We start from the raw sequence: 13,388 nt of genomic DNA, 5'->3' as shown, positions 1-13,388 counted from the left end.
AGGATTTACAGTTTTGCCAACTTTGAGACATTTTCAGCCATTATTTCTTTTAATACTCTGGGATTTTAATTAAATGTATGTTAGACTGCTTGATGTCATCTCAAGATTCTGTTCATTTTTTTCCTGTCTTTTTTCTTACAATGCTTCGATATGGATCATTTCTACTGCCATGTATTCAAGGCCACTGATTTTTTTTTTTTTTGTCTGTAAGCTTGCACTGTTAAGTCCACCCAGTGAAATTTTCATTTCAAATATTTTTCAGATCTATAAGGTCTATTTGGTTCTTTAAAAAATATCTTTTTGGGGCGCCTGGGTGGCGCAGTCGGTTAAGCGTCCGACTTCAGCCAGGTCACGATCTCGCGGTCCGTGAGTTCGAGCCCCGTGTCAGGCTCTGGGCTGATGGCTCAGAGCCTGGAGCCTGTTTCCGATTCTGTGTCTCCCTCTCTCTCTCTGCCTCTCCCCCGTTCATGCTCTGTCTCTCTCTGCCCCAAAAATAAATAAACGTTGAAAAAATATCTTTTTCCGACAGAATCATTTTTACTTTAATTCCCTAAAAATATTTACAAAAACAGTTTTAAATTCCCTGCCTGTTAATCTTTCATCTCTGTCCTCTGTGTAACTGATTATATTGACTAATTTCTCTCCTGGTTATGGGCCCTATTTTTTTTTTTTTTTTTTTTTTTTTACGTGTCTGGTAAGTTTTTATTTATTTATTTATTTATTTATTTTTTAATTTTTTTTTTCAACGTTTATTTATTTTTTTTGGGACAGAGAGAGACAGAGCATGAACGGGGGAGGGGCAGAGAGAGAGGGAGACACAGAACGGAAACAGGCTCCAGGCTCTGAGCCATCAGCCCAGAGCCTGACGCGGGGCTCAAACTCACGGACCGCGAGATCGTGACCTGGCTGAAGTCGGACGCTTAACCGACTGCGCCACCCAGGCGCCCCAGGTGTCTGGTAAGTTTTGATGGAATATTGGACATCATGGACCTTATGTTGTCTGACTAGATTTTAGTCTTTAAGAGACAGAGAGTGGGTTAGCTGTGGATTTTTTTGAGGCTCGTCCAGAGAATATGTCCAGTTAAAAAGCCTAAGTGAGTATAGGGCTCCTCTCATTTGTTCACCTGTTTTTGAGATCACAGCTGATAGTGCCTGTTGGCTAATGTCTAGACACAGCTGTTTCAGATACTTTATTCAGAATTATGGTTGTTTACAGCAGGAAGGCATTTCATCATAGTCTCCTGCTTTGCTATTTTTTAGCTTTGTCACAATTGGTTAGTTATTGGATAAATCAGGCCAAGGTTATGAATTTAATCTTGATACCAGCCTATTAAGAATCCCATAAAGGTGTGTAGTTACTCATGAAAAATAAAGTGTGCAAACGTTTCAAGAAAATGAGCTGAGGGGCGCCTGGGTGGCGCAGTCGGTTAAGCGTCCGACTTCAGCCAGGTCACGATCTCGCGGTCTGTGAGTTCGAGCCCCGCGTCAGGCTCTGGGCTGATGGCTCAGAGCCTGGAGCCTGTTTCCAATTCTGTGTCTCCCTCTCTCTCTGCCCCTCCTCCATTCATGCTCTGTCTCTCTCTGTCCCAAAAATAAATAAACGTTGAAAAAAAAATTTTTTTTAAAAAAAGAAAATGAGCTGAAACTCATACTCATTTGTGGGGAAAGAAAACAAAGTGAATGCCTGATCAGAGAGCTAGAACAGAAATGCCATTTCTAGCTAATTGCGACATATTTTCATTAAGAACCTAATGTCCACATGTATTATAAATTTTAAGGATGCTTTTTATAATCCAGTGTCTAACAATGAAACTTATGTTACATTTTACTTAAAATAGCTTTCATTTTTGATCAGAAAATAACATTCATAAAGCATATTTTTCCAAATATGAGAGATGGCAAAAGAATAGAGAAAGCAGAGTGAAAAGTGAACAAAAGGTAGAAAAATCTAAAAAATTATTTCTGTAGTATCTGTGATGAATTTGTGTTGATTCATCCACGTGCTATCCTCGGTGAATGGCATACTTTTCTTTAGTGTAGAATATGCAGAGATGGGACAGAATTATTACTAGATATTAAAATATTAACATTTATAGTTTCATACTTGCAAACTGCTTAGATGCTGATCTTCTAGGAGTTTCTGAGTTTCTTCCAGTTTAAGCTGGAACGCATCTTTGTTAGTAGCCAAGTTTGCCCTGTTGTTTTCCTTCATTTCTTTATCACAACTGATTTTGGATAAGAGATGTTTCTGATGCTTGTGACCATTTTTTGACAATGATGAAGGCAAGGCATTATCTATAGCTCTGTGAACCATACACAAAAAATATTTAGTACATTTAAATAAAGTTAGTTTCTCTCTCTATATAAATGACACATTTATGTTTGGTGTGTGTGTGTGTGTGTGTGTGTGTGTGTGTGTGTGTGTGTGTGTTCAGATAATCACATGTAAGGATACTGGAAGGGGAATTTAAGGCAGTCAACAGAATAAAATGGGTGTGGGATTATAGTGCCAATAAAGTACTCCACCTTGACGTGGGAATACCCCATTATTCACGGCTTTGATTATTAAATGTTATTCCTCTATTGTTCGGGATAGAGGTAGAAGGAATTCCTATAGATATGTAGAGTCAGTCCTTAGTTCTTTAAGAGCATTCCTATCTGGATAAGAATATGCTGTATTACCCTTAGTTCTGAGTCAATGTGATAGCTGGTAGGTATTCCTATAACCCAAATAAAGTTGGTTGAGGATTCAAGCAGACAGAAAATATGAAAATTGCCTGTCAGGGGAGGCAGGAATTTCCATCCTACTTTATTAGGCTTGGGAGCCTGGGTCTTACTTAAGGAAGGACAGTATACACACTTGTTTACAAATGTAAACATGGTTTTCACGCCACAGAAAGGGTATCTTTAGTACAGGGTCTACTTCTAGTGTGTGAGTGCACCCACAAATTATTAGTGGGTGACATCACCTTCTATGAAAATTCTGCATCTTCTGGAAACTTACAGCATGTTCGATTTCAGCATATGCACACAGTGAAAAGCAAAGAACAAAGGAGCAGTGTTTCAGGGGGATGGGGAGGAAGTATACCAAAGAGCTGACTGCTGCTGCATTATAGCCAGTGGAATGGACCCCAAGGGCTTTATTCCCAATTCACTTGCACTATTCCTCATTGAGTGAGGATAAAAATGTTTAGAGGACACACGGCCACACGTACCATATACCTATCTCCAATACGCATATACGTCTTTATTTGGACAAATGGAATAGTCAGGGCCTAGATTCCTGACTACCCTCTTGTGACCACAGGGAGGGTATTTAATGCAAGCCCCTGAGCACTGGGAGTATGTTTCTCTCTCTTCCTTGTAGGCTTCCTACTCTTACAGTTTCCTTCCCCTTCAGTCACCCTTCCCAAACAGAATGTTGCTAAATCTACAAAATATCTGATAAACTCAATTTATTTACCTTTAAAGTTGACGTCTCTCAACTTTTTCTTCTCTATTTCTTTCTTCTCTATTCCACTTGCTTCTCTTCTCTTCTCTACTTTCTTCCCCCAGGGAGGAGGGTTGAGGGGATGAACAGGAATAAAAGGAGATGGGGAGGCAGGAAGAGAAGGAGAGTAAAGCACGGGGGGAAAGGAGGAAGAAACAGGACAGGCTGGAAAGGGAAAATTTAAACATGTTGGAGGCAAATATGGTGAGGGAGCTGAATGCAGAGGTGAGGAAAAAAGAGGGGTGGATGAAGGGGGTAAGGATGGAGAAGTGGGAGAGGAGAGGAAGGGAGAGGACAGAATGGATGGAGAGGATGTGGAAGTGGAAGGTGATGGAGACAAAGAGGAGCAGGGAGAGTGACAGGGAGGCAGATGGCAGGGGACTGAGGCCAGAGGATGGTCTACAAAGGCCTGGGACAGATCTGACAATGTTGTGGTTTGTGGAACAGACCGCTGGGCTGACTGGAAAGGATCTAAGATAGTGGGATGTGCAGGCACCAGACTGGTATCAGGGAGAGTGGGGGCTGGCTGATGAGGGAGGTGACTGGGTAAACAGGAAGGCTTCAAAGCAGGGAGAGCTTCCATGGGGACTGGGGATACAACCAGTCGAGCTGGAAGGGAACGACGAACAAGGGCAGGCATTAGAGTGGCTGGAGTACAATGCCGTGGGGGGCAATGTCTGGGTCTGAAAGTTTTGTAGAATAACTGGCCTTGTGAGTCAGGATCAGGGATGACCACAGAACTTCGGGGTGGGTGGGGCACACGGTCAGGTTGGCCAGAAGGCATTGGGGCTGGTAGACGGGGGAAGCTGCTAGAAAAGCTGGTGGTTACTGGGGCTGGGGGGTGAGGAAGATACGTGACCGGGGAGGACAGTATTGGGGCTGGTAAAAAGGTCTTCGGAGGAACAGAGGGGACAGCCAGGCGGACAGGCAGGGCTTGGGGCTGGTGGGGGGTAGAAACAGTGGGACAGCTAGGGAGGATCTGGGAACGGTGGGATAGCAGTGGGGCCCGCACAGGAGACAGCTGAACAGGTAAGCAGGGATAAGGTGTGGGAACAGCTGGACAGGCAGGAATGGATCTGCACAGGTGGAAAAGCATTTGGACAGGCAGGTAGAGAGACAGCCTCATTAAGATGTTTTTTGTTGTTGACGTTCATTAGGCTGTCTCTAGGCTCTTGATTCGTATCATATTTTGGTCCTGAGGGTCCATGCATGACACTCTTCTCATCACCCAGCGCCCTCACACATGTGGGGAGAGCTGTGTGTAGTTTATTCACGACCCCTTTTCTCTTTCCTCGAAAGAGTACTTTCACCTCTTGGAGGCCTGACAGTCAACTGGATAATGAACATGGGCTAGAAAAATCTGATTTACATTACTGGTATGGAAGGAAAACAGAGGTCCAGTGGACCACGGCTGGGCTGTGGCCAGATTTCTCAGGGTTGCATGTGGCTCAGGATCACCTGTCTCACCACAAATACATGGATATTGGAGATAGATATCTAACATCATCATTTTAAAGTATAAAACTTTAATTTGGGGGAAATACAGCTTCTTTTACCTTATATCTACCAGAAGGGTGAAGTAAGTTATCCTTGTGATAAAGATTTGCTCATGATGGAAGGCTGATTACTTGTATTTTTAATGTTAGTTCCTTATTAATATTCTTATATCTCATTACTTCCTGAGCAACTTCTATTTTCATATGGATTTATTTCTCTGATTGTTCTTGATGCTTCAGCATTGAATGCCCTCCAGTTTTTCATACAATTTTTTTCCTTTAGATTATCACATTACCAACATCGTACTGTTATTATCTGCCACTAATATTTTCCACATTAGAACAATTGTGTTTGAGTACCAATAGAATCAATTTCCTTGGATGCTCCCTACTTCTTGGCATTACTTTATTCCTTAACACATTTTAGGTTTATATTCCACATGCAATGTATTTTTGATGTGACAATATTTGTAGCTTAATCATATTTTCAATAAATAGTACAAATAAGTATTTCTATTAATACCTGATCCTCAATATTCTGATATTTCATATTTGTATAGCACTTTATAATTTACAAAACATTTTCATACATATTATTTAATACCATTATCTGTGGAGAAAAATTCACCTTTTTAATAAGTAAGCCATAGTGCTCTCTCTGTAAATTTGTTATATACAAATTATAAAATTTCTCTGTATACATTTGTTGTTTTCTAAATACGTAACATTTATGTGTGTGTGTGAGTGCATATATATATATACATATATATGTATATATATATATGTATATATACACATATATATATGTATATATATATGTATATATACATACATGGGTATAGATGTCATGAAGTCACGGTCAAAAGAATATATTACAATAGCATATGAAAATGATATACTCTAGTTTAGAATGGAGAGCACGTCTCATAAAACAAAGATGATGTGTGCTATTTAATGGTCCTAGCCCAGATTGGGTGTAGTGCTAGCTACGTTTGCTACAGGGAAATCAAAGTTATTCTGATACTTCATCTCTTCTAAGACTCTAAAGAACTGTACACTGTTGAGCAAAAAAGGTCTAGCCTTTCATTCCTAGTACTAAAGAGCCTTTTTTATTGAAAATATCTGATATCACAAAGGATAACAACTGATACGTGGGAAGAGAAAGCTGTGAGTAAGGAAAACCTGTATACAAAAATGCATCTTACTTTTATACTAAACGATTGGGATTTTTTATTACTCTAAATTCCTCCCGGACCCCAAAAGCTCCTGTAAATGTCTGTCATCTTCCCCTTCCTGCCGAGTCTGAAAGTCTATTGCTGTCCCTGCCTCGACTCCCACTTGTCCCTCAGCCGCTGCCAGCTGGCCTCCACCTCCGCTGCTCGGGGCCCAGCTCTCGCTCGTGATTGACGAACTGACCGAATAGCTGCAAACACGGACACTTCCCGACTGGAATCCCCGGGTCTTCATGCCATTGCTCTCCTGGTTATTTCCCTACGTCCCCGGGTGTTCCTTCTCACGTTCCCTCTTGAGCTCCTCTCTTTGCTTGTCCTTTATACACTGGATTATTTTATAGTAAACTTTAAAGAATTTATTTCAACTTCATTTACTTATATTTCTTGGAATGGGAATATGTATATTAGTCACCAATAAATGCTTGCTGCTTTAAATTTACAATTACCTTACTTGCAGAAACTTAAAAATTATTCCAATTAAATGGAAAAAAAGTACAAAAAAATTTCTTTTGCATTTTTACAGCAGCCAAAACTTGTAACCAAAACTTGTCAGCGGCTGTTTCCTAAGCTTAAAGCATTCTGACTTCATACCTTGATTATCAACAGCGGGGGAAGAAAGACCATAGCTTTTACACTGCACCTAGCACAGTCTCCCTTCTGGGCACTCACAGCTTGATCCTGGATTATTATTTTACTGTTCAAACACAGCCAATTGCTCAAACTTTCAAGAAAGTTTAGGCGCACCTGGGTGGCTCAGTCCATTAAGCGTCCCACTCCTGAGTTCAGCTCAGGTCATATTCTCATGGCTCGCAAGATGGAGCCACAAGGTGGGCTCTGTGCTGACTGTGGAGCCTGCTTACGATTCTCTCTGTCCCTCCCCTGCTCGCTCTCACTCTCTTTTTCTACCCAGAAAAAAAATTTTTTTTAAATAAATAAAGTTTAAAAGGACTTTTGGTACATATTACTGGTATTGCTTGCTAAGATTTAAGAACCCCCAAAATGGGAATCAGAAAATGACCCACAATTTAAAAAAAATACCCTAAGGGACTGACTACTACACAGTGCAATCTGGTGTTCAGTATCAATAGTGTTTTTGAATTAGATGGTATTTTTCACAAACCACCTCATTAAGTATCTGGTAAACACTTTGCCATTACAGTAAGTGTTGGGAGAATAAGTTCCAAAGAGAATTAATCTGATTTGCTTAACCTAACACTGCAAGACAAAATCTCCAGCATAACCAAGACTAGGAACGTATGCTGTGGGTCTGCACATCCTTAGGGATGCTCATCTAGACTGGTACTTCGCTCCTAAAATCCAGAGAATGGCTAAACACTGAAATGGACTCCTGCTTTAAAAGCGATCTGTTGGGGTGCCAGGGAGGCTCAGTCGGTTAAGGGTCCGACTTTGGCTCAGGTCATGATCTCGCAGTCAGTGAGTTTGAGCCCCGCGTCGGGCTCTGTGCTGAAAGCTTGGAGCTAGAACTTGCTTCCGACTCTGTGTCTCCCTCTCTCTCTGCCCCTCCCCCACTCATGCTCTGTCTCTCTCTCAAAATAATAAACATAAAAAAAAATGATTTGTTAAATGTGTTTGTAAAACTAAAAAAACTTTCCAAAAGGTCAAAAGAGATACAATTATTTTATCTCCTTACTCCAGGTAATTCTGTTAAAAAGATAGTCTGAACTCTAATTTTAATTTATAAAGTTTTGATGTAAAAGCTAATGTATTGAAATCCAGTAAAGTTCTGAAACTTCATTTAAATTAAAAAAACAACTATGCATTTTGGTGAGTTTTTACAAGCTGTACTCTTGACAGAAAGAATCACTTTTTTTATCTTGCTGGGATTTTTGAGAGTCACATGACCCACTTCCTTGCTTCTCCGTCCCTACCCTGCGTACAATCCAGAGGACTGGTTGGATACACCACAGCTAGCTGACATCAAGCTACAGCTCTGGGTTTCCCTGAGTGTGGTAACTCGTGTACCTGGACACGTGTCTCACATGGACCTCGGCGGCATCGCTGCTCTGGAGCCATCGCCAGAAATACTGGTTCCTGTTTGGAAGATGGGGTTTCTGCCAGGGTGGCTCTACGCCCACCCACTGGGACCTTGTTTCCTTACAGGTGAGATGTCACTCGAGGGGCGAGGGGCATAGCAAAGACTGACCGCTTTGTGCTGAGCCACGAGGACTCCTCCTATTGAAATAGAATCTTGTCCATTGCCATGAAGTGTGCTCTGTCCTCTAAGTGAAGCCAAACCCGGCTTGCTGTAGCTGTGGGAGTCCGATGGCCTAGCTGAACTCATGAGCCATGTCTTTAATTCCATCCATTTGTTGGCAACGATCACATCTATATTTGTGGCTGAGATTTCTAACCATGAGAAACTGACTTGGGAATATCCTAAATGTGTCCTGACAGTTGCTATCCTCTTGCCTCTCCTTCCTTAACAATCCTTTTGATAAACGGTGTCACTACCTCGTAACTGACCAATCTCCGTCCCTTTCACTCCTCCTGAACCCCTGGTTCCAGTTCGATTCCACCTCCTAAACAGCTCTCACGAGGTCTTCATTTTCACTAAGTATCACTTGACCTGATTTTCCCACCGTTAGCCTTACCCTACTTTTGTCCATTCTGACAGTCATTCTGAAGTATACACGTGGAATGTTTCATTCAGTAATTGTTTTTAGGACAGACTCTTTAACAAGGCCCTTGATGAGTTAACTTGTGGCTTCCTTTCAGCCAGCCTATCTGCCCCAACTCCTCTCTGTGCGCACACCAGACGGGCCGAACTGCGCTCAGTCCCGTAACAAAACATGCTCTTTCATGGCATCATGCCCTTCCACACACGACTTGTTCCCTCGTCTGTGGTTCCCTCCTAGTGTTTGCCTTTCCTGAATACCCTCCTCATCAATTAAGCTTCAGATCAAGCTCATACTCTCTGAGGAGTGTTCACGTCTCTCCACTCCAAGTATTTAATGAACGCCTCCAACATGCACAGCACTGAGCCAGGAACACCACCGGCACAGCACCTGCACGTGTGACATCTAGCCTTTATTACATCCAGTTGGGGAGACACTAGTACATGTAACAAGCAACAATATACATAATCATGACTTTCAAATGTATTTCTATAGCTTGATCTCTCATTTCATCTTAGGTCAAATTGTTTTTATACATTTCTACTTGGATATTTATCCCCTCAATTCAGAAGCCTCAAATGAAATTTATTTACTTATTTAAAAAATTTTAAAAAAATGTTTATTTTTGACAGACAGAGTACAACTGGGTGAAGGGCAGAGAAAGAGAGGGAGACGGAATCCGAAGCAGGATACAGGCTCTGAGCTGTCAGCACAGAGCCCGACGTGGGGCTTGAACTCAGGAACCGCAAGATCGTGACCTGAACTTAAGTCGGAGGCTTAACTGACTGAGCCATGCAGGCGCCCCTAGAAGCCTCAAATGAAATTCAGCAACATCTCACCAAACCAGTACTGTTTCATTTTGTTTCTTTTTAAAGTCACCAAATTACCTCAACATTTCAGTTCCTTTTGATTTCGTTTTTTTCATTTTCTTTATTCCCTCATACACCAAACTCATAATCTAATTTCTATAATCTATTTTTATGAAATGTCTTTTCCTTCTTTCTTTTCAACTTTCTTTTAACATAAGTCCTTTTAAATTCATGGCTGTGCCTCCTGATTTTCCTGCCACTAATCACTCTGTGCTCCAATTTGTATATGTCTAGTCGATCAACATTCTTAAACTCTTATTTCTTTATGTCACTTCTCTGTTTTGTGAAAAGGCATTTTCATTTTTTCTTCTCTAATCCTTTCCTTCTAATCACTCAAAATATTTATATTCTTTAACAGATCTATCATTTCCTCGCTATACAAAATTGTACTAGTCCAGCATTGGCAGTGACGACCTCTCCTTGGGATCATCCCATTAATTTCGTCTCGTGCCCTTTGCCTTCAATGTCTCTCCATCCTTTTCATTCTCCAACACTCATACCAGTTATCTTTCTAAAACAACAGAGGATGAGATCACTCTCTGATCGATCACCTGCATGGGTTTTCTACTAGTTATAGAACAAACCTCAAACTTCCTAGCCAGAAATAAAAACATTTCACATTCAATTTTTCTGGACCATCTCCTGTCCTTCCAGCAACACGCCTTACAGTCCTGTCTTTCTGAGCGAGTCCTATTTCCTCCTACCACACTGCAGGCCTGAACAGGCCTACACTCGGCCTCTGCTTCTTCATGAGACAATGTGCACCCATCCTTTAGGACTTCTTTCCAACTTCACGATTCATACGTTGCCCTTGGCTAATATTCCCATTACAGCTCCCCTTACACAGTGTTACGTGTGTGTTCTAACGTAACTGCAAACCTTTCCCGAGAGGAGAACCACATCTCACTCATAGTGTAACCCATGCTAATCCTCGTCCAGCTCAAACTAGGTATGTAAGATGCTCCACATGCTTGCCCTCCTCTGTCTTTCTAGACCACGTTCTGTTACTCATCAGTCTGTGGGACCTGACTGGGCCCTACATCTTTTCTGGCTATCTTTCTATCACTCTTTTCCTTTTGAAGACAAACTACGCTTCTTATCTTTACTTTCTTGCTCTCTGTGTCTTTTCAACTTCTAGTAATCTCTTTCCTGTGCCTATCACTTCATTGAAACTACTCTGACAGAGTCACCACTGTGACTTTTTTATTGTGAAATATAGTAGACGCACTGCTTCTTTTTAAAAATTTTTTTCAACGTTTTTTATTTATTTTTGAGACAGGGAGAGACAGAGCATGAACGGGGGAGGGTCAGAGAGAGGGAGACACAGAATCTGAAACAGGCTCCAGGCTCTGAGCTGTCAGCACAGAGCCCGACGCGGGGCTCGAACTCACGGACCGCGAGATCATGACCTGAGCCGAAGTCGGACGCTCAACCGACTGAGCCACCCAGGCGCCCCTAGATGCACTGCTTCTATAGTGGACACTGTCTTTTCCCCTCCAGATTCACTTTCTGGGCTTCTCCACTTCTCTCTGCTTGGCAGATACTAAATGATCCTTTGCCTTCTGATTTATGGCTCAGTTTGGTTGATGGGAGGCACAAGAGACAGGACGACAGAGGGAAGAGGCACTTGAGAACTGTCCTTTTAGCCTGACCTCTGCCCTCAGCAATGCTCCCCTACCCAGGACCACGGGCTGGCTAGCAGCCCTCTTCCACAGCAGTTGCAGAGCTTCCGGTTCAGCTCCGAGGTGGTCACGGTCATGCTGATTCTATTCTCAGTACCTGGGGCACTTCATCATTCTTTGTTGGCTTTGCACTTCCTTTATCCACCTCTTTTCTGTCACCCCTTTTTTATGTGCCACCTGTTTCATGTCAGGGTAACAAGTTTTTATGTCACTAACTCCCTGGAAGCCATTTGAACTCTACTAACTGCTTTTTTTCCAGGAAACTCCACACTTCTTTAGTTTGCATGATCCCACCCCGTCCTACGTCAACCTTCTGTTCCTATTTGTGGGCCTGTTCTCTACATCCTTAAATGTTGCTATTCTTCAGGGCTCTGCCCTACACCTGCCATCACGGTACACACTCTCCATGGCTGCGTCTCATCCATGAGCTGTGTTGAATCAACTTAAGCCTGTATCTTTCTCTCGAGCTATGAACTCATATAATTTCAATGACATATATTAGAATAGCCTCCTGTTTTGTCCTCTTCTAATCCATTATCCACATGTTTAGATTGGAATGATAAATGATAAAAGAGAAAAGCTGATCTTACCCCCCCTTCTACTTAAGATCCTTCACTGACTCGTCTCGAACTCTCAGGATAAAGTGTGCACTCCTTAGCGCACAGACGCATTTACCCCTCCAATCTCCTGCCTGGACAGGCTACTGGGATTCTGTGCTCTGGCATTCCACGTGCTCTCCTTCCCAGAGCACATCACTCCTTCTACCACTCTTGTCCTGCACACACACTCATCCCTCTCTGTCTGGAGTACCAGGGCTCACTCATTTCATAATTAATCCCTAGTCTCTTCAAAGCTTTGTTGAAGAATCTTCTGTTCCATGAGGTCTTTCCTCAACTACAATGAAGACTGAGAAAATGAATTGTTCTTAGCTCTGATCAAGGGAACTACTGGCCACAGATATTCTAAAAATGGAAGTACTTTAGTAAATAACATTATGTACAGGCAAAATATAAACATTAATTAATGTCTCCATTGTAAATGTCTTTATATAAATAAATATTACATATTATTATCATTACTCTTGGGGTACTAGTCTATACTTTTTGAAGTATTACACTTCTCTCCTAGATTGTACACTAGGAATTGTATTTTACCATGTTCTTCTTCCCCATATCCCCTTTACGAAGCCTGACTAATGTTATGCAAGTGGTAGCTTTAATAAACATTTATAATAAATAAATGGAGAGATAAAAGATGTCACAGGGCACTGTGTGATGGTTGATCGACTCTATTGCTTCTAATAATTCATTTAAGCTCCTGGAGAGGAACCACAAGCCATTACCTTTTTCAAGACACCCAGGAAAGATTCTCCATGAGGAAACACCCATTTTTCCCAAACAGTTACTCCTTTTATCTAAAAATATATCACTACAATTCAACACTATTTTTTCCTTGCAGTGAAGATAAATAATGAACATCAATATTTTAAAATGGTTTGAATGATAGTTTCCATAGAAATTTATTCAACATAGGCAGCACTGTAATACGAAAGACAATAAATTAGAATTTTGCCTTATTCTGGAAGCAATTTATATTCTACTCTACCTTAATTTAATCTGTGAAAATAAAACATTAAACTCTACAAGGGTGAGGAGTAACTGATGAAATGGCCTACAAACTCAGTAATAGAAAGCTATTTAATTATTACATATTAATAATTATACATAATAATAATAGATTACTTACCTCCAATTTACTGTTGGTCTATGGGAAGAGGGAAGGTTTACTTCTGATTTTAAGTTGGATTCCTGAATTTGTTTGAGGGCTTCTTCCAAAGGAGGAACTGGTTTTTGAAAAGCTAAGAGAATAAAGAAAAATCAAATAGTATAGAATCACTTCATCTTCTCTTTTAACTGGTCAATAATAAATACTACTTTTTATTTATTTATTTATTTATTTATTTATTTATTTATTTATTTATTT

General features: G+C 41.1%; 1 protein-coding gene across 9 annotated transcripts in view; it reads right to left on the bottom strand.

Annotated features, from left to right (window-relative positions):
* Positions 1-13,388, bottom strand: part of CEP126 (centrosomal protein 126) — a 105,068-nt gene that overhangs the window by 49,541 nt on the left and 42,139 nt on the right. For 6 of the 9 annotated variants that reach the window (XM_040460806.1, XM_040460808.1, XM_040460810.1 and 3 more), the window contains exons 4-5: positions 13,152-13,263; positions 2,105-2,303 (exon numbers count right to left, since the gene is read on the bottom strand). In XM_040460806.1, the coding sequence (XP_040316740.1) occupies positions 2,105-2,303; positions 13,152-13,263 (311 nt within the window). Of the gene's footprint in view, positions 1-2,104; positions 2,304-3,463; positions 4,567-13,151; positions 13,266-13,388 lie in introns of those variants that run through there. The other 3 variants (XM_040460812.1, XM_040460814.1, XM_040460815.1) reach the window with 3 other exon arrangements.

Source organism: Herpailurus yagouaroundi, unplaced genomic scaffold (assembly GCF_014898765.1).
Source record: "Herpailurus yagouaroundi ecotype Mexico unplaced genomic scaffold, PumYag 251, whole genome shotgun sequence".
NCBI classification, from domain to species: domain Eukaryota; kingdom Metazoa; phylum Chordata; class Mammalia; order Carnivora; family Felidae; genus Herpailurus; species Herpailurus yagouaroundi.
Note: the sequence above shows the minus strand (reverse complement) of the source record. Positions and strands in the feature narration are given on the sequence as shown.